The sequence below is a fragment of the Amia ocellicauda genome, chromosome 9, assembly GCF_036373705.1.
Source record: "Amia ocellicauda isolate fAmiCal2 chromosome 9, fAmiCal2.hap1, whole genome shotgun sequence".
Lineage (NCBI taxonomy): Eukaryota > Metazoa > Chordata > Actinopteri > Amiiformes > Amiidae > Amia > Amia ocellicauda.
Window position 1 is genome coordinate 32162038 of NC_089858.1, and position 27828 is coordinate 32189865.

Sequence of the window (27828 nt, forward strand, 5' to 3'; positions counted from 1 at the left end):
TATATGTTCTTTAGGAGCTAGGTGGTGTGTCTAGGATCATATACACTTATATCTACTGCTTATTACAGAATTAACCTTGTAATCCTGTAAAAGAATGAAAAGTAAGAGCGACACACGAGATAAAATCATATCAAACTTTGTGCTTTTTCATTTTTATTCACCCACGAACATGATCAGGTCTTTACACAGCAATGTTCTGCAGTCATATTGAAAGTGCTTCAACTTCATCTCAGACTTCACAATTGACATTTCCTATTCAGTTTCATTTACTGGTCCTGTAGGAAAAGTGACTGGAACTGAAATGCAACACTGCTCACCTCTATAGTAAGCTGCCCATTTTTAAGAATGTACGATTATTTTAAAGACAGTCTACATCTCAAAGATATCCGTTATACACGTTTACACATTTATCAGTTTCTTTTACATCAGTGCAACCATAATCATATACCCTGTTCCTTCTCTATCCATGACTAGATCATATCTTTGAATGCTTTCAAAGATAAAGCTAACAGACAGACAAAAGACAGATTCTCCTCTAAAGCATGTGGAATGTACTACTCTTCTACTTAGAAATGAACACACTAGGTGATCGCAACCATATCAAAATCAAATTTAAAACCAACATCATGAATTTTAACAAGCCACTTAAATCTACTGGAGTATTTAAAGGCATACAAGAATGGATACCAAAATGGCAGAAACCAAGATGAATAAAATTTACTTTTTTTTGTATAGAATCTTTAGAAGCCATTTAAAATATTACTAGTGTTCTTTAATATAATCACAAGAAGCAGAACACACATTTCTATAGAAATATAGAAAAATGTTCCCTTTTTTGGCAGTAACATCTTCCTCAGAACAAATGGACAGTGATAAGAACAGGGCTTTGAAAAAGACACGTTAGCCTTTGCTGTATGTCCTCAATATTTGACCATCTGTAGTTCATAGCACCACCAGCTTCATAATAATCCCCCAATGTAATGCAATATCAGTCGTTTTTTCAAACGTAATAAAGTCTCTTAATATTAAAGATCAGCTGCAAGGGTTTTTTCCATCAATGAAACAGCACTGCAGGAAGAAATGAGGGAAACCGATTCAACTGGCAGAGGAGAGGAATTCTTCACTGGACCACATTTTAAGCATTTTTCTGCCTCTTCTCAGGTGAAACCATTTAATTCCCACAGTGCTGATTAAACAACAACTCTTATGATCACCAATCTTTAGTATCAAACTCCTCAGTCAGTTAAATTCTATACAGCACCTAGAAAACAATCCCAAGAGTTGGATAATAATTTTGCTATTCTAAGCTATATTTGCCCAAACCAGGAGCTGAATATTTTATACTGATCTTATTTCTGGTATGAAATTAAAACAAGAGGGGAGAGAGAGAAATTAATCTTGAAATACGGTAACAAAATTTGATTTATGGTCTTGGATTTGGACGGTTTCCCATGTCTCGCGTGTGTCTATTTATTATTGAAGTATACAGAGGGACTTGTGTATAAAGATTAGTTAGGCTCAAGAGGAGATTGGTCTGGTTTTACGTTTTATGCCTGTTTCTTTTGAGCACGGAGCACTGTATAATAAATCCACTTGCTGTTCACCATACTGCCTGCTTATGTATGCGCTTCCTAGACTGCGCCCAATTTACGAGCCCAGCACTGCAGTAATCCCCCCATGGTGTCAAAATGCATAACATATATATACACTATAAATATCAGTAGATGTTCACTTGAAGGTACTCCAACTACCAATGGATCAAATCTCTATCTTTAATAAATATTAGTTGCAATTTCATATAGTAGTTACACTGATTTATATATAAAAAAATAAAAAGATCAGGGTTTATGGGAGGCACGCAGTCAGTGTGTTTAAATTCAGATGGCCCTGAAACGGTGCACTCCAGAACCTCATAAAAAAAAAAGTGGAAAAATACCATCAACAAGTCCCACGGGCCTATAGGAATAGTAAAGCTCATGGTAATTTGTTTTTTATAGTCCTAGCCATAAATAACGGCAGCACAACACTGACATCCTGCTCTGCCCTAGATCACAAAGCGAGTTTCCATTGGTTTCTTGGAGTTTCCGACAATCGACTTCCAGGAAGTACAAAAACAGTCAATTCAAGGGGTCAGGTAAAAACAACTTGGCTCGCTCCTCAAGAAGAAGTGAAACAAGACTGTGGTTTGAAATCTTATGAATAAAAACACTTTTTGTGTATCAACTTAGGGAAACGGAACTGCTAAGCTGCATTTTCACAGGTTTGTAATAAAACAATGGGTCGCCTTTTGAACTTTAAGATGTAATTTAGTAGAAGTAGGTGAAAAGATGGCCAAGGGAAAGAGTTGACTGTATATGAATGTCATTTTAATCGTGGTCTCAGTGCCAGCTGGACCCCATTGTAAGAGACAAAGGGATCTGATGTTCTACCAGTTCTACCCCAGCTGAGGTTTTCTTGCTTATCGCTGGGGTCTAGATTTGAAAAGCCTTGGATAATCCTGAGCTGTTGGAGGAGATAGATACATTTACATTCCATGATGTCTTTTTATGAAGAGCAATACTTTCAGCCAAAATAACAGAAAACAAGGTTCCCAGTCAAAATTATACAGCTGGACTTTAAACCGTCCTGTTCTGACTAAGCAAGTCATTGAGAAACAGCTGTTGCTTGGATGTTTACAAAATGAAAAATATTTCACCTCTAGCAGCAAGTTCACATTGCAATGAAAATGTTTCAATTCCCACACAACGTTGTGTGTGAAGCACAGTGCCATACTCCTCTTAATACATCAACTGCTGGGTTTAATTTTAATTAAAAAGTGCCATTTATTAGACTCTGCAGCACTCCTTTTCAAAATAAAACTCTAATCCACTTGCAGCACACTCACTTTATTTGCAGATTGTTGTTTTTCTCTTTATAACCAGTATTTCATTGAATGTAGAATGTCATACGGCCTTCCAGATGTCAATCTTTTGTACTTGGTACCTTGCTACTGGAATGCAATAAGATCATATTGCTAATAACCACCGATAACATCAAACAGAAGTAGCTGAAATGTTTTATATGCATGTATACCTACTTCCTCAGTGTTTTACAGACAGCTTCTAAAAAAAACAAGGAGAGAAGTAGATAACCTACGTGTTCACAGAAAACGTAATTTTGGTTGACTTTCCAAAACCGTGAAACTGTGACCTTATGAAATGAGTGTGAAGCAAAAGCACACTCTGCTAACAAAACATTATTAATATCAAGCAGAGAACAAATACACTTACTGAATCAATACAACCTTGAACATTTGTTACGGACTCTCCCTGAAGATTCCATTGGATTTAAATTTAATCAAAGATGAACATGGTAGAGAATGTTTCTATAAGCTTATTGCATTCCAGGGTCAAAATATGGCAAGTTTAAAGGATACTGTAAAACCGCTAGAATGAGGCAGCTCCACGTTAAGGCATTTGGAAAGTCAATGCTCTCTAAACCTGGGTTGGGATCCCACTAGATGAGATCCAGAAGTGATCCTGTACACCAACCATCAGCTAAAATCCATTCTGAAGTCCATTCCATTGCCCAGCAGTGTGGAGGGATGTGGCTGGCAATTTGTCTCAGAGGAGCCTGTGGTTTACAGGGCCTGCTTCTCTTGAATCTGTGGATGCTCTTCCTGGGGGCTGGCCCTCTCCTGGTTCCAGTCCTTTAGCCCTTCAGGTAGGCTGGTGTCCTCCTCGAAGCTGCCCGTCCCCTCCACAAACTCCTCGTAGGTGGACTTCTCTGTAAAGGGTCGTGGCCCCAGCAGCTCCAGCATGTCGGCCTTGTCCAGGACTTCCTTATCCAGCAGCCGCCTACCCACCTACACACAGGAGTGTAACCTTATTAGCAGTGTTACTACAACAGTGGTACTGGTAATTTAGTGGATGCCTTCATCCACAGCACTAAGCATTTGGAAAAGCAACACACTAAACCGGTTAGTCAGAAGTGTCTGCTGCTCATGCAATCTAATACGAGTAAACAGAGAAGAAAATGTCTGGAGCAGGTATAGTAACTGCAGCAATTGTATGGATTTTAGTTACATTTTGAGATTTACTGCACATTCTGATAATGTGACAATGCTTAGAATTTAAAATGCAAAGCTCCATACATATTGAACCTTTTCTTTTTTAAAGCTGCAATTCTTAGTTTAATGTTAGCTAGGAGCATCTACAACAGGAAGGTTAATATGAATGATCAATGCTTTTCTTTAGTATGCATACCTTTGCTTTTAATATGATCAATGTTTTCTGAACGGATATAATCATTGCTTTTATTCTGCGTGTGTGTGAGATTCATTCTGCTTACATGCAAGGAGCACACGGTCCTACTGTTCGTTATCTTATGAGCATTTGTTATTGCCACATTTTACAGAGATCCCACCGAATTTGGTGGGAACAAGACCTTGAAACCAGGTACTGAGCATTCTAGATCTTGGGACGAGATCAATGTTTCTACTATAAGGCAAAAGCAAGTTATGAACCTTTCCCCCGACCTTCAATATTATACAAATCTGAGTAAATGTATTATTGGCCGGTTTGGCTTCTGTATCACTGCTTGCTCAAATAGGAAGAGGAACACATGAGAAAAGTTACAAATGAGTGGAAGCTATTTGGTCATTTTGCTCATTTGGTTTATGGTAGCTAACCAACCCCCAGAAACATTTGTTTAAAGAACTGCATTCAGTTTTAAATGTGAAATGCATCTATTCTCAATTTCCCCTTGTGACCGCTGGTCCAGTGTCATTGTTGAGTGTGAAGGAGTCCTTGGGGGCTGACTTCATCCATTCCATCCATATTGAACAAAATCCCTAACAAGAACTCATGTTCAAAACTCCACAGGGTCTTCAGACCACAACTGGGGTTAATTATAATTGCAGTTTAATTACACCATTCAAAACTTGTTCTCCTCTATGGGCAAATTCTGCTTATTGATAATTACAATGCAATCTGGTTGTAATGGAACAAAACTGGAATTACATTTAAAATTGGCCTCAGGCCTGCTTTAGGGTCACAGCAATACAGCATGGTTGGCCAAACCCCTACTCACTTTCTCCACCAGCTCTCTCTTCTCTGTGAGGAGCCCCAACGTCCTCTCGTACGCGGTGTTGATGAGGGTGCGGACCTCCTCATCAATGAGCTGCGCCGTGGCCTCGCTGTACGGCTTCTCCATCACCATCTCGCCCTGCCGTGGGAGATCGAAGGACACCTGCCCCACCTTCTCACTCATCCCAAACTGGACAATCTGCAGAAGGACAAGGCACACAAATACACAATGGGATTTCCATAGATTAGTTTGCCATCAACAATCTTGACTCAAATGGACAACACTCATTCTAATACAGCAGAGATTTAGAAATCTTATAAGGGTCTGTGAAAATCAAGGCGAGATTACAGGGCAAACGGCAAAGCTTTAGCATTGTAAGGAGGAATTATGCAGCTCTCTGACAACACTGTAGAGCTCACAGGTGTCTGTGACCACAGGGTCACTATTATGCAGAAAGCTCTGGAAATGCAGGCTGACTTCCAGGCAATCTGACATCACTCGGACGTGTACATTGTATCTTGTGGGAAGTAGTGGTCACCGTGGATTAGATTTGGACCAACAGTGACTAGTATTTAGGTTCCAACCTTTGCTCCAAGCAGAGGCCTTTAGTAGCTGAATCACTTGGATGCCCCCCTATAATCTGCTCTAAATGGCTTCTTTTAATAATATCAATGTCTGACACTTAATGAAACGGTCTTCTTATCTAATATCTAGCTCTAATCATTTGAGTTGTGCCACATTCACTCTGATCGTGACAGTCTGTGCTTGGTCAAAATCGTAATGCAAAGCCATAGAGCTCTTTTGGGGTTCGTGGAAAGAAACTAGGGCAATTTTAAAAGCGCATACAAAATGTACCCTGCTGCTACAGAGATGGTTTATCCGAGTACATCAAACAGTCCCTTCAGGCAGCAGAGCCACTGATTGAATTCAGCTTTTAACAGCACAGGGCAGCAGACTACACTACAGATTTTCTTAATGCAATTCTCCTTTCATTCTTTGGGATTAAATATTCATTCAAAACACAAAGGGATCTACATTAAAATATTTTTTGGTGAGCAATATGTATTTCACAAGCTGCTCTGAAGTCTTGAAGCCCATCTATACAAATAACAGTACTGTATAAGATGAGGTATTCAACATAGTGAAATGTCAGGGTAAATAGAAAAAAAAATATTTGGGGGTGAAAAAAAGGATCCTTCATGACTGAGCAAAATACTGATTTCTGCTGAGAAAACACTTAGTCTCCAAATAGTTGGCAGCTACTCAGACTTTTGCAGTGCCTGTTGACTTATTAAATAACTGATACCACTATTGTAATATACACTCACCTAAAGGATTATTAGGAACACCATACTAATACTGTGTTTGACCCCCTTTCGCCTTCAGAACTGCCTTAATTCTACGTGGCATTGATTCAACAAGGTGCTGAAAGCATTCTTTAGAAATGTTGGCCCATATTGATAGGATAGCATCTTGCAGTTGATGGAGATTTGTGGGATGCACATCCAGGGCACGAAGCTCCCGTTCCACCACATCCCAAAGATGCTCTATTGGGTTGAGATCCGGTGACTGTGGGGGCCAGTTTAGTACAGTGAACTCATTGTCATGTTCAAGAAACCAATTTGAAATGATTCCACCTTTGTGACATGGTGCATTATCCTGCTGGAAGTAGCCATCAGAGGATGGGTACATGGTGGTCATAAAGGGGTGGACATGGTCAGAAACAATGCTCAGGTAGGCCGTGGGGCCTAAAGTGTGCCAAGAAAACATCCCCCACACCATTACACCACCACCACCAGCCTGCACAGTGGTAACAAGGCATGATGGATCCATGTTCTCATTCTGTTTACGCCAAATTCTGACTCTACCATCTGAATGTCTCAACAGAAATCGAGACTCATCAGACCAGGCAACATTTTTCCAGTCTTCAACTGTCCAATTTTGGTGAGCTTGTGCAAATTGTAGCCTCTTTTTCATATTTGTAGTGGAGATGAATGGTACCCGGTGGGGTCTTCTGCTGTTGTAGCCCATCCGCCTCAAGGTTGTACGTGTTGTGGCTTCACAAATGCTTTGCTGCATACCTCGGTTGTAACGAGTGGTTATTTCAGTCAAAGTTGCTCTTCTATCAGCTTGAATCAGTCGGCCCATTCTCCTCTGACCTCTAGCATCAACAAGGCATTTTCGCCCACAGGACTGCCGCATACTGGATGTTTTTCCCTTTTCACACCATTCTTTGTAAACCCTAGAAATAGTTGTGCGTGAAAATCCCAGTAACTGAGCAGATTGTGAAATACTCAGACCGGCCCGTCTGGCACCAACAACCATGCCACGCTCAAAATTGCTTAAATCACGTTTCTTTCCCATTCAGACATTCAGTTTGGAGTTCAGGAGATTGTCTTGACCAGGACCACACCCCTAAATGCATTGAAGCAACTGCCATGTGATTGGTTGGTTAGATAATTGCATTAATGAGAAATTGAACAGGTGTTCCTAATAATCCTTTAGGTGAGTGTATATAACAGTAGATAATTACATTTTAATGGCAGTAAAACACTACAGAAGCATTGGCAGTTCCCCTCAGTTGTGAGAGAAAAACAGAAAATCTATTTATCAAGTAATTACCAAACAGAGAACACAAGATGGAAACCAGAAAGCTTTGAAGCATTGAAATGGGGATCAGTGTGATCTGAAAGCTGACACTTGAAAGCTTAAAGCTGAAATCTCAAGTCCCACTGAGCTTCTGGGCCCTCTAGGGAAGAAACAGTGGAAACAGATCCACATTTACTCGATCAGTTGGTCCTGTATCTTCCTCAGTGTTTACCAGCGGAGGTGTTAACGATAACTAGGAAAACATCTGGGCTGCGGAAATCAGTCCTCACTACACAAAAGCATTCCCAAAAGTACTTAATTTCATGAATTGCAAAATATAAACTTCATATAGTTAGTGATTTAAAAAAATCAATGTATACAAATATCTTAATTCAACAGCTACCACATTTCTACTTCATCTTCAATCATAAAATTGTATTGTTAGTGAAAACAGTGGAATCACTTGCCTAAAAACAATAATATAGTCCCAATATTTCCCCTCAGGTGATATTTTTGGCATTTTAAAAAACAGGAAATGTACATCGGCAGTCAGATGCACATTAACAAACCTCTATGCTATTAAATTAAAATGTTACCATCTTAAATCTGATTTCTTGTTTCAGATTTGTAAAACATTTTTTTCCATGATTACTTTATAATTGAATACATGTTTTTTCCATTCCTTTTAAGCTGGTAATGACAAGCACTCACTCCAAATAGGCACTGGGTCTTTAAAAACCATCAACATGGGTCCTTCTGGTTTCCGTTTTTTATTATTTGAACATGTTTGTTAATAAAAAAAAATAGAAAAAGCTAAAGAAAAAGAACAATTAAAAAATGGGGATGGGAAAAGAAAGGAAAAGCTCAAACAAAAGAACAAGAAAATAATTAATACAATTTAGATAAAATAGCTAATGAAAACTGTAAGTGGAAAAAAAGGAATATAGCCACTAGAAATCAGAGGAAGAAAAGAAGCCACTGGTAAGGCGGTTGGGGGGGAAGGTGGAGGCGGGGGCGGTTGTATGGCTGTACCTGAGCATATGCCGACTGCGTGACTTTCTTCAGGTCATCCTGGGCGCCCGTGGTGATCCTGCCGAAGAATATCTGCTCCGCCACACGCCCGCCGAGCGTCATGCACATGCGGTCGAACAGCTGCTCCCGTGTGTACAGGTACTGCTCTTTGGGCAGGTACTGTGCGTAGCCCAGCCCCTTTCCCCTGGGAATGATGGACACCTGCAGAATGGGGAACAAGAGACAATCAGCCTCCTCTCCAGCAGCTAATAACACGCAACACTCCTGAAAATTGTGCGTCACAATCAACGATATATTGACATTTCATCCATTTAACCTTCTTACAGACGTGTGTAAAAACTTTACAAGTGTTATTTTATCGTATGTCTTCAGTTTCTCAGACAACAGGTTCTCATTTCCAACGGGGATCTATTCAAAGGGACTCTTAACCGTGAAGTACTCTAAAGCTGGTAAAATATACTCTTAGGAGTCTAAAATGTGATTCACATCAAGTTGTTTCTTATTCTTCCTATGATTATATTGACCGTTGGCAGCCATACTTTGCTGATCCCAAGTCAGGCAGGACTCCATACCTTCAGAAGGGGATCTGCATGCTCCAGGAACCAGCCGGCGATGGCATGACCGGCCTCATGGTACGCCACTGTTTTCTTCTCATTGGGTTGCAGCACCTGGGTCTTCTTCTCCAGACCTGGACAATGGACAGGAGGGGACAATGAGACAAAGCCCAATCTGATGTGTTTATTTATACCTGCTGAAGCAGCAAGAAATCCAAAATGGTGAGCAAAGTTTTGCAGATTACATACTGGGACAAAAGAGTGGCGACAGTCATTAATATTTACTTCAATTTTGCACATAAATATCAGGGTTATTTTGTGGGACAAGAGGACCAAAAAAAAAAAAAAAAAAAAAAAAAAGAGCAACCATACTACTACTACTAAAAGATAAAACTATTAATCATTCTAGTTGGATACGTTCCGAGAGGAATACATTATGTATAGAAAATATCGTTCAGGATTGCATGCAAGTTTACAAACATCCTGATGAAGATCTCTGGTAGATCAAAACGCTGTTTGTGGTAAAAACCTGTGAAGCATGGACTAAATAAATACTTTTTATGATTTTGGAGCTTTTTTGATACTAAGCACCTTCTAAGATATTTAGAAGTGCATGTGATTAATCATTTTTCTACAAGTTTACAAACATGTCATAAAATGCGAACACTCATTCAAACTTCCCTATTTACTCCCTTATCTTAGTCATCAATAACCCTTAAATCAACTTTATACATTTAATTTACATAAATGACTTGCATTCCTAGCCAATCATTCTTTCCCATTTAATTTTATATACAATTTATTTTTTTTAAAATTGTAGAAATATGAAAACCTTTTTTTTTTAAACCCCCTGTTTCTCGTGTGAAAACCTGCAAGAAAAAAGATTAAAAGATCTGAATAAATAATAAATTGGTTAATCATTGAAACTGTCTCCTCCCAAGGGGTGGCTAAAAATAACCAGCAGTGAACCTGTGAACTGAGTGTGTGTATATATATATTAATAAAAAAAAAAAACAAACCTCTCCATTTGCTGTACGAGGTCAATAATTCTTAGCAATTACCCAGGCAATACCATGCAATTATTTCTTAATATAATAAGTAACCAGCAGGCATACTTTTGAATGCTTGTCTAAACAGGTTAATTTCCTAGTGAAAAAAAGCAAATAAGTAGACTTGACTGTTTCACACGTACAGAAAATTGAAAAATGGTTAAGAAACAGACAGCAGGTAGGCATTCATTAATAACACTTACCTGTGCAGTGTTTGTAGATCCAAAATGCACAAGCACCTCTTTTATGACTTTGACGTCTGTGCTGTCAAACACTCGCACACATAAGCCCACATTAAATAACCCTACAATCCACTACCGAAGGCTAACTCTGTACTTGTGGGCTTTGCGTTAGGTAGATGTGAGAGCTAACTCAGAAAAAAGGGCCATCACAAGTGATGAGATTTGACATTTACATCAGAAGACATTTTTTTTTTTTAAATGGTGAATTAACTTTATGCTTCTTTCACACAACACAGATCAAAGTTATGACACTTGTACTAAAATGGGAGAGTTGTAGACCGATTACATGCACCCTCTGAAACATCACTGTAGAGCCATCTGCTTCTTTCCACACTGCGGTTCCACAGATCACCAAGACACATTAGTGCAGGGGTGGTCAACCCTGATCCTGGAGAGCCGCAATCCTGCAGGTTTTACAGGTCTCTAAATTACCAGTCAACGGATACCTTGAACACAGGGACATTTTGCCTAATTAAGACCCACAATTGGTTCAATTAAGCAGTTAATGATCTGGATAGAACAGAAACCTGTAGACCCTGAGGCTCTCCAGGACCAGGGTTAGCCATCCCTGGCCTAGAGTATTGTGCCCTGGACTGTTACAGCCTAAGGTTAGGGTAGCATCAGATGTAAATCTATGCTGGCTTGTGTGGAGTAGATTTACATCTGATGCTACCCTAACCTTAGGCTGCAGTGTCTTGTTTTACAATGCAGCTGGGCATCTTAATGACTTAGTTAACTTAATCAATTAGACCTATATAAAACATTGTTTTTCCTACTTGTAACATGAGTCTGGAAGATTCAAATACATCCAGTTAACCCACTAATCAGACCAATTAAGTTACTGGGAGCTCCTAGACAGTGGCTGCAGTGGGATTTTTGCTACACTCCCTCTCTCTTGCTTGCTCTCTCGCTCGCTCTCTCAGAGTACAGCAGAACAGGTGAGCTCAGTCAGATCTCCAAGATCATTAGTATAATGTCAAATCAAACATGCATCTTTGTTCAATCTTTGTGATCTCTCAGATGGAGAATGCATTAGCTCCCTTTCAAGGAAAAAGATCAGATTTTGCTCAGTTTCAATGTACATCTACACCACAGATACAGCCTGAATGAAAATGCACGCATCTATTGGCTTTGCACGCAGACCTACTTTGCAGCTTTACCCAAATAAAGAAGGACAGTGTATTGAAATTAATAGATCTAAGGGTGTTTCTATTCCACAAGCTTGCTCTCTCCCCTGGGCGACGATTTCTCAAGAGCGACTGACAGTGACGCCCAGCCCAGCCTGGCTGTGTCAGTGGAGATTCAGCTGCAGCAGCAGGGTGTGGCGTGACTGCCTGGAGGCACCCCCCACAGAGAGGGATGCGACCGCAGAGCCCTGGAGGAGAGGAGCTCGAGTCTCGCTGCTCACCTCCGATGACACGCTCGATGGCCTGCTCGAAGTGCTTTTCAATAATGAACTCATTTAAATGCCTGGCAGCGATCAGAGCAGCTTCATTGCACACGTTCGCAATATCGGCTCCTGTTGAAAAAGGGAACAATAATGAGCAAATCATTATTTATTTATTCCCCCCCCCCCCCCCTTCAGAACATTGCAGAAAAGCTCTAAATAAAATGCACAAGGGAAATAAACCTCTCTATATAATAACAGTGAAAATGGTTACACAGATCCTGCGAGAGAAGTGCATACAAACGGAAGACGAAGCCGTGATCCGATCCTACTCTGGACGAGTATTTGCACAGCTTAAGCTTCAGATCAAATGGTTTTAAGCTGCAGGAATAGATTTCAAAATGTGACACAGAAATGCTGAGGTATGCTTTGATAGATATCATATTCACTTTTAACACTGCATCCAAAAGGATAAATCCAGGCAATTGTCTTGTTCAAAAGTTTTATAAAATCTATCTCAGCTTGCTTATGTGCTTGAGATCAGGGAGCAAGTCAGAAATGGCACTTGTCTATAGGATAACGCTGTACTTTTGATTCATGCTTCTGGTTAACATGCTGCACAGCAGACTGGCTACCTCCCATTGAGAATCTACTGAGCTGACTGCTGCCATCATCCATTAATCTCCTTGGACAAACTTCGTACCAGTGAAGCCGGGTGTGAGGGCAGCCATTTTCCTGGCCAAGGCATCTCTCTCCACGCTGGCATGCAGCTTCAGGGGGCGTAAGTGTACTTTGAAGATCGATGCCCTACCCTTGATGTCTGGTGGTCCTGAACAAGAGAGAAAGGTTAATCCCCAGCACAGTTAAAATAAATTTATTTATTTTTTCATTTCCTTTGACTCGGTCACTAGTTTACAATGCGTTCACACATTGAGGTGGTTACCGTCCGATTTTCTGTATTTCAGTATTCTGCATTACTACCTGCCGCCTAATGCAAATTATTTTTTTAGGTTCCTAATTTTTGATTATGGTTTTGCAAATGTATCCAGTTCTCTATGGATTAATATCACTAAACCCCCTGAATCAATCAATTAAATAGACTGAATCAAACTATGAAAGTAAAATCAGAGTAAGTGTATATTTGCATTTTCACACATTGACCATTTGGCAAGGAATATCTGTGTGTACAGTATTTGATGTCTCACTGTTTTACTGCACATATATATTGAAATATTTTACAATGAACAAAACAATACAGTATTGAGAGAGTTAAGTACATTTACACTCCTGTGTGTACTTGAGTCCCATAAGCTCTGTTGTATGGGCACCATAAAGTATTGTCATCCAGTCAATCAATCCTACAATATCTCACTCTGAAGACTACTGATGGAAAACATGGAGTATGGCTTAGTCATAGTGGAAAAGCTCATTTGATGAATCTTCAAGAGAAGTGAATTGCACCGGGATACACAGATTACTGGAGGATTGAGAGGCTCGAAAACATTTCCTGGGCAAAACCAAAACTGCAGCTGTGTAATGGTAAACATGGGGTGAGTATGTGTGCAAGTACCTATGTAAATCTGCCGGTCAAAGCGTCCGGGCCTCATTAGAGCTGGGTCCAGGATATCAGGACGATTGGTTCCTGCCAGAACGACCACGTTGGTGCTGGAGTTGAAACCTGAATACACACAAATACAAAAATAATTGGCAATTCCAAATAAAATAAAACAATTATGAATAAATGGAAATAAAGGCCCCAATACTGATGTAATAACTTGCTAACAAACTTTCTCTGTAGCACAACTTCTGAAAACCATACCAAAGCTGAAGGACAGAAAACAACAGGGGGACCATAATGCTATAGCAGTGAGCAAAACTCCACGGTGCGACACTAATCTGCTTTCCCTGCAGCCTTCCTGCCAAAACGATTTGAGACATATTTTCAGGAGATATTTCTGCTGAAATAGGTAACTAGAGCAGCACATTATTTTAGTAGAATGGACAATAGAACTGCAGAGAGTCAGTGTTCGTGAAATAGCAGGAAACTGCAGAGAGCTAGGAGCTGCATTACAACAATGCAGGAGACCACAGCTAATAATGATTAATAACGATTCCACATCCTCTGTGGCCAACTCATTGAGAAAACCATGGCTAAGAAGCCCCATGCATCAAATGATCATTAAATATTGCCAGTAATTGCTGAATAACAACCATGCGGTAAATTGATCCCAGATGACCTTTCAGGATAATCTTGTCAGTAATGGTCCAATTCCCCTGCAATCAGCTGGCATTCTATTGCATTAATAGTTCTAAGAGCACAATTATTTTTTGTACAACTCCTTTCGGCAGACTTTTTGTTGTCCACTCTCATACCCCCTGAAAACCTACCATCCATTTCCACCAGTAGCTGGTTCAGGGTGTTCTCCTGCTCACTCTGCCCCCCAAAGTTGCCCCGGCCCCTCTTCCTGCCCACTGCATCAATTTCATCAATGAACAGGATGCAGGGGGCATTCTTACGGGCCATGGCAAACATATCTCTAACCTGGAACAAGACACCCAAATGGGTGGCAATTAGTTGGCGTTTCCACCAAAAAACAACAAAAAGTATTTCAATTTCACATATGTTTGAGGGTATGATCTTCCTATATACAGTTTATTGTATCTGATCTTCAGACTATTCTGGGTAGGGTATAGATCAGAGCTGGTGTGAATACTGAATTAATGGAAATTCAGTGGTCAATTCCAATTTTAAAACATGTGGAATTGATAATGAATTGCAATTAAGAGAAAGATTTTGAACTGGAATTGGCATTAAGAGACTGGAATGTCAATTCCATTTTCATTCTTCTATTTAACAGCAATATTTATACAACACTTTTGCTATAATTTGACTAATATTTTTGTTATAATTTAGTTCTAATATTGCCAGGGAAGCCTTACCCAAAAGTCAGCACATATGTATGTAATTCACACAGTGCCAAATAAGTGGCATCACTGATGTAGTGATTATAAATAAAAAGCAGCCTAAGATAATTTGTTTCTCCCGTTATTGTTAAAATGTCTGTTGTTATGCAAGTCCATTCTCCATTAAAAGTCAACTGTAATGTGAATGTTAATATCTGATCGCAATGAAGTGGAACAAGCAAGGTATGACACTTCATAATTTAATAGAATGCACTTAAAAACATGTGATAAAAAAATAACAAAACACCATTAAGTAGAGGGGTTACCTTCTCATTAGTGAGTTTTTGCTTAATAATAGCCATTGTTTAGGAACATATTCAAATGTTAATGGATATTTTAGATAAAATAAATACAACTTCAAAGCACACATTGCTGCAATACAAACATTCTGATTAGACAACCCTTAAAGCATTATATTTGAAACAAAAATAATGTGATGTAATTGTAAGAACAGTTAGGGAGTAGCTTGATAACAGTAGCTACTGTACTTTAGTTTGCTACTTTTTTCAGTAACTTAGCAGTAGAAGTTTTTTAGTGTAGCTTTTAACACTAGCAGGCTACTTTTATTCTTGCAGAACTGACCCCACCCCTGGAATTGGAATTCTTTAGGAACTTAACTAATTGCTTTTAAGAGGGAATTTGATTTGAATAAGATTTGAACAGTGGATTGAAATTGTTGAATTGATAGAATTCACCCTAATGCTCATAGAGAATGATATTTACACTATCAATTACACTGCTGCAAGATATTGTAGTGATAAATCAATGAGGGAAACCGACACACCAGGAAGAGAGATGGATAAACCCCAAATAAGTGAAGAATTCATCATCTTTCACCAGCTGAATCAGTTTCCCAGCATTTTTCCCACTTTATCAATTAATCTATCAGTCTCTTCACCTCAGTATCACTGTTTCTATGATCTATTATAAAATACATAAACAAATAAAACATTTTTGTTCAGCAGCACAGGCTTGACATATTTGTCCGGAGTATTTTTGTATTTTTATCAACAGTGTATACATCAAAATACATGTTACGGTGATTCCCTGGACAGTTCTGAGAAGCTAAATAAATCCAGATTTCCTTGATATTTTGTGAATCAGTTATCAAGCTCCAGACCCTCTCCTGATGCCTTACCCTTGCAGGCCCCACGCCAACAAACATCTCCAGGAACTCTGACCCGTTGACAGTGATGAACGGCACGTTGGCCTCTCCGGCTGTGGCTTTGGCCAGTAGTGTCTTCCCGGTTCCTGGAGGGCCCGACAGCACAGCTCCCTGGTGATACACACAGACAATCAATCACAAATCAAGCAGCCACCGAGGCGAGATGTCTTTGAGAGAGACTATTCCCACTCAAAACTAGCAGAGCCAGAGTCAAATCATAAAGTCATTGTTATATTTTACAAAACGTTACTGTTCCTCTGTTACTTTCCAAGAAAACATGTGAATATTTTCATTAGGAAACAATTCCACTATGCAGAAATATGTACAATTAGCCAAAAAATATATAATCTGTAAATTGAAAAATATATTTCAGTCCCAACCTCATAAAATATTGTATTTCCACAAGGCTGCATTTGAATATCAATGGTTTTAAAGTGCAATTTTTATCATAAGGCATATTGCTCTTCCAAGATTCTGAATGTTTTTAGCGTTAATGATAAATGAAGAGACTGATGGCATACCACGAGGACAACATCTTTTGGATGACAAAGCTCTTCAAATATATTATAATTGAAGATTCACTTTCTATCTGAATTAATTAATTAATGAAATGAGGTGCAACATTTGCTTGGATAATTCAGTGGAAAGGTGTACTCAATATTGAAAGATCTTTTTGTTTCTAACCTAGTTCAAAGCTATAGAGATTAGCATATTCTGATGGTAAAAATTGCCCAGCCTTTAAATCCTATCGCTAACCTCCCAGCACCGTCATACAAAAACTTCTGCAGAGTCCTGGATATAATTTCTGATCCCTTTGTGATGATGCACTAATTGTACTGTTAAAACACAGAAGTAAAACTTACACAGGACCTGTTTTCATTACACTAAAATAACCCAAGATAGATAGATCTTAAAATACAGAACTGTATTAAAAGGACATCACTGTGGTAGATTTGGGTTGAGGTTTTACAAGACAGTCTGTGGGTCAATGAAAGGCTAAAAGTATTTGTTGGACAGCAAAGAGATAAAAGCAACAAATAATGCACTGTTCACACGAAACCTAGATATTTAAAATGCAAACTCCATGAGGACATTACACACTCGAGTTGTTCTGCTTTCCCAGTGAAATGAGGAAACCCTGGACTACCACTAAATCTCAGCTCAGCAGCGTATACATTATATTCTATAAAGTGGAGTCAGTTATCGATTTGGGTAAAGAAAGACATTATTAATCCTGGATCGGAGAGCAGAAAAGCAGCAGCAACAATATTGGGCTCTCCCCCAGTCAATCAGTGTACACATACATTTTTTCTTTTAAACATTTGACTTCAATTACTGTAGGCATCCACATTTCCAAAGCAGTAATTAGCATATTTATTATATTAATATTATATAATATTCATTAGTTAAATGAATTAAGGACCATCTCTCTACACGTTTTTCCTGTGTATAACCAAACAATTATTCTAATAAAATACCAATAACGCAGTTGGAAATAAATGCATCACTTGACATCAGACACACAATAGTGGTATTCAACTACAATCCTGCAAGTTTTTACAACGTCTATAGGTTTTCAGTCCACCCAAAGCTATATAATTAAATTGATGTTTGACCCAACTAGGACAATTATACAACATTCCCCAGATAAGAAGCTGCTGGTGATTCAGAGGGGAAATTTGCTGGATTGGAGCCTCTACAACCCACAGCTGTGGAATACTAACCCACAGGGAGACCCTACCTTTGGGATCTTGGCACCCAGATCCTGGTATTGTTTGGGGTTCTTCAGGAAGTTGACAAACTCCAGGATCTCCACCTTGGCCTCCTCGCAGCCAGCCACATCCTTGAACTTCACACTGATGTTATCCTTCATCATTTTGGCTGTGGATTCACTCATACTGAAGAGCCCGCCTCCTCGGCCCCCGCGTCCACCTCCCATTGGCCCCCGGCGCAGAGTGAAAAGCAGGAAGCCTATCAGCAGCAGTGTGGGGATCATGCTCATCACAAAAGAGCTAGACGGTGAGAGAGAGAGAGAGAGAGAGAGAGAGAGAGAGAGAGAAGGGATTTGACAGTTAATTAGACACATAGCCCTGCACCTCTTCACTCAACCACCATTATACAACAAATGGTGCAACAGCAATCACAGAAGGTTTGTTTGCTAACCATAACATCAGAGATTGTGCTAAACCTCTGAAGGTTCATGCACACAGGTTTATAGTGTCAGATAACAGAAACGGTTTGATAATGACTGAATAATATGAAATGTGATAGTTTGATTTGAATTCAAAAACAAACAAAAAAATACTATAATTTAACACCAAGGTACAAAGTCAATGATACAAAAAAGAGCACACCTGAAACAACTAAACACCTTTATAATATTCCAATAATAAAAGTACCTGTTCAATTTTAAGTTCATTAATTTAACTCATATACTGCACAAATCACTATTCCAGACAAAAGTCAAACTTTCAAGGATGAAATGCATTTAATCAAAATGCAGATGTATATCAACAGATCAAGCTGCTATCATCTCTGCATACTATTCTATCACATTTACCCTCTATATCTGTATATCATCCATCAGGATTCATTACTTTCAGATGAAAATGGTCAATAATAATTAGGCGGGGATATTCCAATCAACAAATTGTCAACATTGACATTCTATATAAATTGATATTATATCTAATTTAAAAATCAATTATATTCAAAAATCACACAATCTTAAATTCTGCTCTTCAAAGCCAACGTATGCAGATTTCCTGGACTGAAATAAATAAATCAATAAGCAAATAAAAACAAGGATGGTAAATTAGCGGAGCAGATGGAATGGAAGCGATCCGTACAGCTCCTGTAACAGTGGGCCTGCAACTGCCATTCTGGATTGTGGCCATTTCTCACAGGATCGCAGCTGATTAATAATTTGTGATCCATCTGCTGGTTGAAAGCGATTCTGAAGCAGCAGCAGACATTCCTGTTTCTTTACTCTTTCAGTTCAATACAAACTCAATTGAATGACTAGGAGTTTCAGCAATCTCTTACATCCATATGGAAAGAATATCTACAGCTGAACTAAATGACAGTGCTGGCCTCTTGTGTATTTCAGGAAGGCCTGCAATGAACTTGGGCTGCACAGAAGGTGTTTTCTGGCATGGGTATAGAATGAAACTTGAAAGTTGCACTTAACATTGAAGATCAGCAGTTTAGAGTCTGTATCGATTACTCAGCACCATGTCCAGAAATGAGGAAAACAATTCACCCAGAGAGAGAGAGAGGAATTCCTTCATGTGATCACATTTTCAGGGTTTATCTGGCTGTCCAAAATCAATTGGTTTTATAAATCCCCCCCAAATCATATTTTTTTAAGGAAGTCTCTTGTTGAATTAACAAAAAAACTCTGGTCCTTCAGGCTGAACAAAACTGACATTTGGTCTAAAAGCTCTCTTAATAATTGAATTTACCAAAACACCTGCTATATTGATCAGAATTAAATGTTTCCTAGTCTTTATATGTTTATGGTTTAAGGGAGACATAAAACCTAATGTGTTAAATGTGTCAAAAAACACTTTTATAATCAATAATCAATATCATAAAACACCAGCCCAACTTTGCAATCAGTCATGGTTTTGTGCACCACAAGACGAAACTAGCTCTTTCCTAGATGTCTCTTGCCTAGCCCCTCTTCCAGGGGGATCCCATGTTCCTCCGCTTTGTCATGTGTCATAGTGTAACCGTGCATGTACTCTAGCTCACCCGTCACTCTCTGTGCTGTACACCACAGCCACTCGGTGCGAGGGCTCCATGCCCAGCTCTTGCTGAGCGGTTTCCAAGTTTCTCTCAAAGGTGTCCACGCTGCCAATGTTGAACCACACATAGCTCTGCAAAGACAGGGCAGTGGTCAATCACCTCTGGGCAGCAGAGGGGAAACAAATACAGAAATACAGAAATACAGAAACCTGAGCAAAAATGTGCCCGATTAGCATTTCTTCTTATTTTGCAGCAATCTACTTCCTGTACTGCAATTTCCAGCAGAAGACTTTGCCATAACTAGGTTTGATCATTTTTATTCTTAAATAAGCAGGTTTTTGTGTAATAAAAGTTTCTTGTATGCTAGGTTTACAATAAAACTAAAGATTTATCATCTTTACGTCTATGTTTCTCCACATATACAGACATACTCAAATTTGTTGGTACCCTTACAGCTCATTGAAATAATGCTTCATTCCTTCTGAAAAGTGATTAAATTAAAAGCTATTGCATCATGTATACTTCCATGTCATAATAAAGCAAAGAAGCTGTGAAAAGAGATTAATTATTACTCACTCTAAAAAGATATTCTAAAATGGCCTGGACACATTTGTTGGTACCCCTTAGAAAATTGATATTACAAACTAATTAGTTTAATTAGTAACATGTCTCCAATCTTGTAATCAGTCATTCAGCCTATTTAAATGAAGGAAAGTAGTCACTGTGCCGTTTGGCATCAGTGTGCACCACACTGAACATGGACCAGAGAAAGCAAAGGAGAGAGTTGTCTGAAGAGATCAGAAAATAACAGACAAGCATGGTAAAGGTAAAGGCCACAAGACCATCTCCAAGCAGCTTGATGTTCCTGTGACAACAGCTGCAAATATTATTAAGAAGTTCAAGGTCCATGGAACTGTAGCCAAAATCCTTCTGAGAGAATGTCCTTTGGACAGATTAGTCAAAACTGAAGCTTTTCGGCAAGTCACATCAGCTCTGTGTTTGCAGAGGAAAAAATGAAGCTTTCAAAGAAAAGAACACCATACCTACAGTGAAACATGGAGGAGACTTGGCTATGTTTTGGGGTTGCTTTGCTGCGCCTGGCACAGGGTGTCTTGAATCTGTGCAGGGCACAATGAAATCTCAAGACTATCAAGGCATTCTGGAGCGAAACGTACTGCCCAGTGTCAGAAAGCTCTGTCTCAGTCGCAGGTCATGGGTCCGCCAACAAGATAATGACCCAAAACACACAGCTAAAGGCACCCAAGAATAGAAAAGAACAAAACATTGCACTGTTCTGAAGTGGCTTCTATGAGTCCTGATCTGAATCCTATGAAACATCTACGGAAAGAGCTGAAACTTGCAGTCTGGAGAAGGCACACATCAAACCTGAGTGGGCCAAACTACCCTGTGCAGAAGTCTCATTGAGAGCTACAAAAAACATTTGATTGTGGTGATTGCCTAAAAAATATTAGGTTGAGGGTCTCATCATTTTATTCCATGCCATTTTCATTTATTATTTACAATATTATGTTGAAAAACAAATATGGAATAAACAATGGTGGATGCCAATTACTTGTCAGTTTCAAGTTATTTTAGAAGAAATTGTGCATTCTTCATATTTTGTGGAGGTGTACCAACAAATTCGATCTGTACCTATCAACAAGATATGAATTGGCCAAGAGCTTTTACGATTTCTCATTAGAGCCCAGACCAGGACTCTCCAACTCAATTCCTGGAAGGCTGTAGTGTCTTTGGCTAGTGTTCAAACTAAACCCCAAGCAAATTTCAATAGTTTACAACCTTAATTGTAAATCTGCGTAAGTACTTAATTATATTAAGGTTTACTCCTTACTCGCCTGACTTAAGGAATGAATCTGGCAGCCAGGGCTCCCCACCTTTTTTTAATTACAGGAGATGTTTTAGAGGAGGTGACTGCGAAGGAGGTGGGATATGAAGCAACAAATGCCAAGTGTGTATAGGAGCTAGTATTTATAATTTATTGACAGAAGTGATTGACCATAAATTCAGTTGTTTGATCCCGATTCCAATAATTACTCTGATTAGCTGATTAACTGGATTTACTTATCTACCGACTCCAAATAATTCCAAAAATATTGTTTAATGCCATCAGCTGTAAAAGACACAAAACAATGACGTCTAATTGATAATATAACCAGATTACTTAAGTAATTGAGAGCTGGAAAGAGCAGATAGTGAAGCCCACCAGGATCTGAGTATCTGACCCCTCCTATAGACCATGACCGAATATTTTGTAATGCAGGTTGTATGCACTTCATATGCTTTATTCTTTTTTCATCAGTACTGCATTGTGGGTACTGTGTTTGAAGTACAAATACAAGTCATCATTTTGCAAAATACATCTTTAACTTTTAACATTTACTGGTAAAATGTTTGGTGCATTCCACATGTATGAGCATGTTGACCAACACTAAAACATTTCATTTCAAAAGTGGGGGTGAATATAGTGAAAATGGATAACCGTCTTTCAGAAAGTAGGGGGGGAAGAATGGATTCATTTCAAAAATTGAGGGTGGGACATATCACCCCCCCTAAATTATGCCTATGCATATATTCTTCTTAGCCTACTATCTAGTCCTAATCAATTATATCCATGTTAAATGTAATATACAACAGGATTATGTGTTGTAAGCCTTAGAGCACATGCATTAATTTTGTTAGCAGCCTAAATATTACTCCATAAACTATATTTATTCATCACAAGTATATTTTCAGAATCTGGCAAAGACTTTTTCAGTATAGAGGAAACTATAAAGATTTAACTTGACTGAATGGGGTTAAGACATGCTGTATAGGGGCAGTCAAATGTTTACATACTACACTTAACTAATTTCAATTAACTAGAATCTGTACATTTTGTTCTAGGTTGAAACAGTGTTCAATAAACTCTGTGAGGATATCACTGATAAAAAAAAAAGGATAGATCAATCAACAATATTTACTAATCACTTAGTCTAATACTGAATACTTTTACCTACAATTGATTGATGGAGTATTCATTACAAGAGTTAAATAATCACAAGCAAAATAACATGTACCGAATTTCTATTTTAAAAATCTATCCCATCTAACATCGATATATTCGAGTGTCCTACCACTTCTGAAGAGCCCACTCCTGCTGCTGGGATCACACGGACAAACTGCTTGTTGACAACTTCCAGACGGTCGACCTACAGAGGAACATATTGCACAATAAGAAATAAATGACTTTGGTTTATTTTTTCTCAATATTTGGATCCACACTACTTATATACCTGCCAGTTTGAATGGGCAGATGTCAGCTACAACTGTTGAGTTTCATATGGGAGGGATGGAGGACACACACAGACACACAACAGCGATAGAGTACAGTAGAGAGGACTGATGCAGCACCTGGCAAGTTACAGGAAATGCCATTGCCCAACCTCAGAAGTGCTCAACCATTATTGTGCCACCTTGTGGGAACTCCTGGTCATGAAACCAGATTGGAATCAGCACTGCCTGGACGATTGGGCTCCACTTGCTCTCCTATGTGGAGGCTTAATGGTTTAACGCCTCAAATATGTTCACAATTGTTGATCAGTATTGGTACCTGGTGTCACAACTAGATTGGACTCTATTCTTTAATCAAAAGGAGATAAGATAATTAAGATCAATGTAGGCTAACAGGAAAATAAGGTTTGCATTCATGTTAATTTATGAAAGCAATGCATAGAGCGGTGTTTGTACCAGTCCATGGGCCAGGTAGTAGTGTACAAAATCCTTCCATGTGATCTCCTTGCCCGTGTCCCGGAAATAGAAGTACAGGAACCCAGAGGAGAAGCCTGCAATCACGATGGCCAGGTAGCGGAAATCCTTCTCATCCCAGGGGAATTCACCCTGAAGAAACAGCAAATGAACAAAGCCTTCATCAATCACCAAACCTGCACCATCTGCACAATATGCTAGTCATACGAATCTGGTTTATTTCCACAAATTGATCAGTGTCAACAATATTGAAAACATTAACAGACTTCCTAAATTTCTTGATGCATTTATAAAACCTCTTTTAAAGTGCTGTGTTAATGATTGTCACAGTGATGAGTATCCGTCTCCCAGGCATCTTCAAACCTTTAGGATATCGATCTATGAAGCCAAGAAACTCACCAACATACTGATACACATTTTAAAATAACAGACTGTCTGTCTGATTTGATATAATGGATAGAGTTAGAAGAGCTCTTCATCTGTGTTAGACAATATCTGAGGTTCTAGTAACAGGCTCTGAGGACCAAGGGCAGAAAGCACACCTTTTCTTTTAATCAATTTCTTTTCAAAAGCACATTAACAGCATTTTGTTTTTAATTTCGTTTTTAAACCTGGCCCGAGGGACTGCATGGTTTTGTCATGTCCTTAACTGTACTGTAAGGAAAGAGCTGGAGTGCACTGCATTTATGCTTATTTGTACTAGCATTTCTATCTAATTTGATCATTATTTATTTGTGTGTGCCAAAGCAAAATCAAGCAGGGTTTATAGGGAATTTTTAAAATCAATCTCTAAAAATGTGGAACTTCTTTAGGACAACTTAGGATCTAGAGATGCTTGATCTTAATTTCACTGAATAGATTACTTGCACCTGAAACCTGCTCCAAGTGTTTATAAACTGAACCTTAGGGGAGACCTATAAAAAACAGATTGTACCTGTCCAGAACCAGGGGTGGACCTTAACTTGGTATATAAGTGTATGAATAAAGGCACTACAGGAAGTCCGGCCTGTTACCAGTGCAAAATGGGGTTTCAACACTAACCTTTTGCATGCGAGTCCACCAGTTGGACTCCTCCTTCTTTCCACCTTTCTTCCCCCCCCCCCCTCCTCCTCCTCCTCCTCCTCCTCCACTGCCTCGGGACTCCTCCTCCTTTGCCTTCAGCTCTGCCAAATCAAATACAGGGTGCATCTCTAGCCATGGCCAGTAAAAACTTTACTTTTACTGTCACACAATTTTCAGTGAAATCTGTTTTTGGAACACTGAAAGACTTCAGTGTGACAACTGTGCACAGACCAGACATTGTAGCACACAGAAGATCACTGTGTTTCTTTATATTCAATTAAGCAGTTCAGTTATTTTGTGATGATTTGAAACAAACACTTGAACACCCTTCATTCCTCAAGGGCAGGAGTTCCTTACATTGAACAATTAACTTTCTAAACGAATTGTCAACTAAGGTCTTTAGAAATTTGCAATGCATTAACCTTCAAAAGTAACTGGGGCTTGACCAGGGTTGGAAACCACTGCTCCTGATCTTTTGGTTTCCAAAAACAGATAACATGCTTTTCTGTCCAAATTGTATGCCAACATTTTTAAAAGATGTAAGTGTAAATACAAAAGCATACAGGCACACTAACTATTGAGGTAAATCACTATTACAAGGTATTAAATGCTAATAAATGTTACCCTCCTATTTAAAGTGTTAAAAAAATAATTTAATTGTTTCTGCATTGCATCAGTCCTTCAGTTCCACAATAACTGCTTCAACTCCTTTAGGATCACTTTCACCAGCATGTGAAAGGGAAGTATATTCAGGTTGCACTGCTGAGCTTCTGTTCAATCCAAATATCTTCCCCACCACACAGAAGCAGCTTTTCATGCTGCTTAGCAGCAGATTTGGCTAAAATAGAGATCCACCTTCACAATGCAAAATCTAGTATTCCAACACACTACATATAACCCATTCTCTTTATAGAACCATATTTCCACTTTTTTTTTTTTTTCCTTAATATTACCTTTTGATTCTCCAGCTGCTGTCTTTGGTTCAGATGCTTTTCCATTCTTCTGAAAGTATTTTTCAAAACCTTAAAATGTCAAAAACACAAGGCACATGTGAATGAGCAGATCAACATGTAACATCCATTATTATATGCACAATAATATTCACTCTCAAAATTGAATAAACTTAAGTCATTCATAAATAAATGTTACTTTACTATTAGAAATACTCCAATCCAAATTGTCAAGTGTGGCTTCAATTCAAGCTGCTACATATCACACATTCACAGAAAACAAAACAAAACTATAAAAAACATCCTTACCTTTCGGCGGCTTAGAACAGAGCAGCTGGGTCAATGATGCTTGTTCCCCAGATACACCCTGCTTTATTCTGTGTAGCACAAAGCTCTGGAACAAAACATAAAATGTATTAGTTATTCACATTTCTGATTAGAATAAAATTGGGAAACAGCTGCCTATTTTATTTGTATTTAATAAACACTCAAGGGCAGCATTGGTTAATTTAAAAACAAGAATGTATAACTTAATTTGAAATGAGGCAAACTAATACATACTAATCCACGAATACAGTCCACGTTTTGAGCTACACAGATATTATGCTGATTCATTCGTAGCTAACTTTTATTACTGAAACTAATTGCATCATTCACCTTTAAGTTACACAACTGCATCTTGCGTTTAATAATATAATAATAATAATAATAATAATAATAATAATAATAATACATATTTTTTTATAGTGTTGTAATTAATAACCACTCAATAAAAACAGATATTGCTTTCTATGTTTGCACAGTTTGTTCGGTAATCACACACTGAAAAGGGCTTTTAAAGGTTTACCCTGACACCGGTGTTGCGGAAGCCCAGCGCGGACAGTACCCCAGATGTGAGTACCGCTCGGCTGGACCCCCAGCTCCGCAGTCCGAGCCCCAGGGGCCCCGCAGCCGCCGAGAGGAGACCCAGCATGTGAGCCATTCTCCCGGTGCTGCTCCGCTTGTCACGTCGCTCCTGTCTTCCCAGAGACCGTTCACAAGCAACGCGAAACACACTCAATGTCACAGTGTAGGTACGGGGTAAGTGTGGTGGCTCACCCATCATTTGCCTGATTCAATATACTTGACAACATTGGCTCAACTTACTTTTTCACGTTTGTATTTATATGCTGACATTATTTTCTACTTGAAGAATATGTTTTATTCATGTTTAAAATACGTAGTTATTTTTTTAAAATATATTTACATATCTCCCTTTTGTATGCGCACGGAAGCCACCCCGGGGTCCTTGAGGAAGGACCCTGACCCGTCTCTGTAATATGTCCGGAAGAAACAATAGCGCACTGATGAAACCTACGTGTAATCTGTCTCACCCGACCACACATGCATGTTTGTAGATTATTTTCGCACTCATTTTACCAGGGATTTGCACCTATTGCGTCTATTAGGGAGATTGAAACTAGCTGGTGACGTTCAGATTGTTTAACCTCCTAATGTCATTACTTTGTCTGATTACATTTCAGTATCAGCACGTTTTTAACTATCGGAATCCCTGAGATATTATACCTGTCATTGGTTAATATTGTGTACTGCCTTATTTTCAGAAATATATATTTTATAAGTATTAATTATATTCACGGGTCATTTTAATCAGACGCTACACATTTTGGTGTGACCAGCAGATGGCGTACGTCTCTGTTAATAATAAGTACTGTACCCAACCTAAAAATATACCATAGTCACAATCACCATATTTCAGACAATGTTTCACTGTATTATCTGAATACAAATAATTGACAAAACACTTGTTTGGCATTAGGATTTTTATTCATGCATAATGACTTGTATATGACTCATTACTCTTAGATAATTTCTATATTTTTGGTACTACAGAAAATATACAATGATTCATAATGACACAAAAGGCAACTTAAAACCAAGGCTGTTACAGGGATTACACCCAAGAAATGTATGTTTAAGAGGGAAGTCCATGCACTAAATTATTTTAAAACAAATAATTATAAAGTGATTAAGTAGTATGCCTTGTGTCTTTTGTATTAAGACTTGGCAATGTTAGTGCACACTTTACATTTTCATTCCCAAAGTGTGGTGTGCTTATTCTTTGTACTTGGAGAAAGGAAAGTGAATACAAAACTTTCAACTTTCACTTAGGTATGTTTAACAGCAGTAATTATATACAGAGAGATTATGTGTTTTGTTTATTGTTGATGTTTTTACAGACTACATCCAAA

General features: G+C 38.7%; 1 protein-coding gene across 1 annotated transcript; it reads right to left on the minus strand.

Annotated features, from left to right (window-relative positions):
• Positions 1 to 136: 136 nt before the first annotated feature.
• Positions 137 to 26670, minus strand: afg3l1 (AFG3-like AAA ATPase 1). Its single transcript, XM_066714098.1, has 17 exons — positions 26424 to 26670; positions 25886 to 25970; positions 25580 to 25648; positions 24606 to 24727; positions 23547 to 23696; positions 22934 to 23008; positions 19806 to 19930; positions 17791 to 18061; positions 16023 to 16160; positions 14309 to 14462; positions 13491 to 13598; positions 12624 to 12749; positions 11942 to 12052; positions 9261 to 9376; positions 8689 to 8889; positions 5071 to 5265; positions 137 to 3844 (listed from the first exon to the last, which is right to left on the minus strand). Exons 1-17 carry the CDS (start codon positions 26556 to 26558, stop codon positions 3620 to 3622), a joined length of 2406 nt encoding a protein of 801 aa, XP_066570195.1. The 5' UTR covers positions 26559 to 26670; the 3' UTR covers positions 137 to 3619.
• Between the last annotated feature and the right edge of the window lie 1158 nt (positions 26671 to 27828).

Excerpts from the sequence above, each read along its gene's own strand:
- afg3l1 (XM_066714098.1), bottom strand. The coding sequence starts at position 26,558 with ATGGCTCACATGCTGGGTCTCCTCTCGGCGGCTGCGGGGCCCCTGGGG. Across the intron at positions 12,750-13,490 it reads TGACCGGCAGATTTACATAG|GACCACCAGACATCAAGGGT; the intron begins GTACTTGCACAC and ends TCTCTTGTTCAG. Across the intron at positions 12,053-12,623 it reads CCTCACACCCGGCTTCACTG|GAGCCGATATTGCGAACGTG; the intron begins GTACGAAGTTTG and ends CTTTTTCAACAG.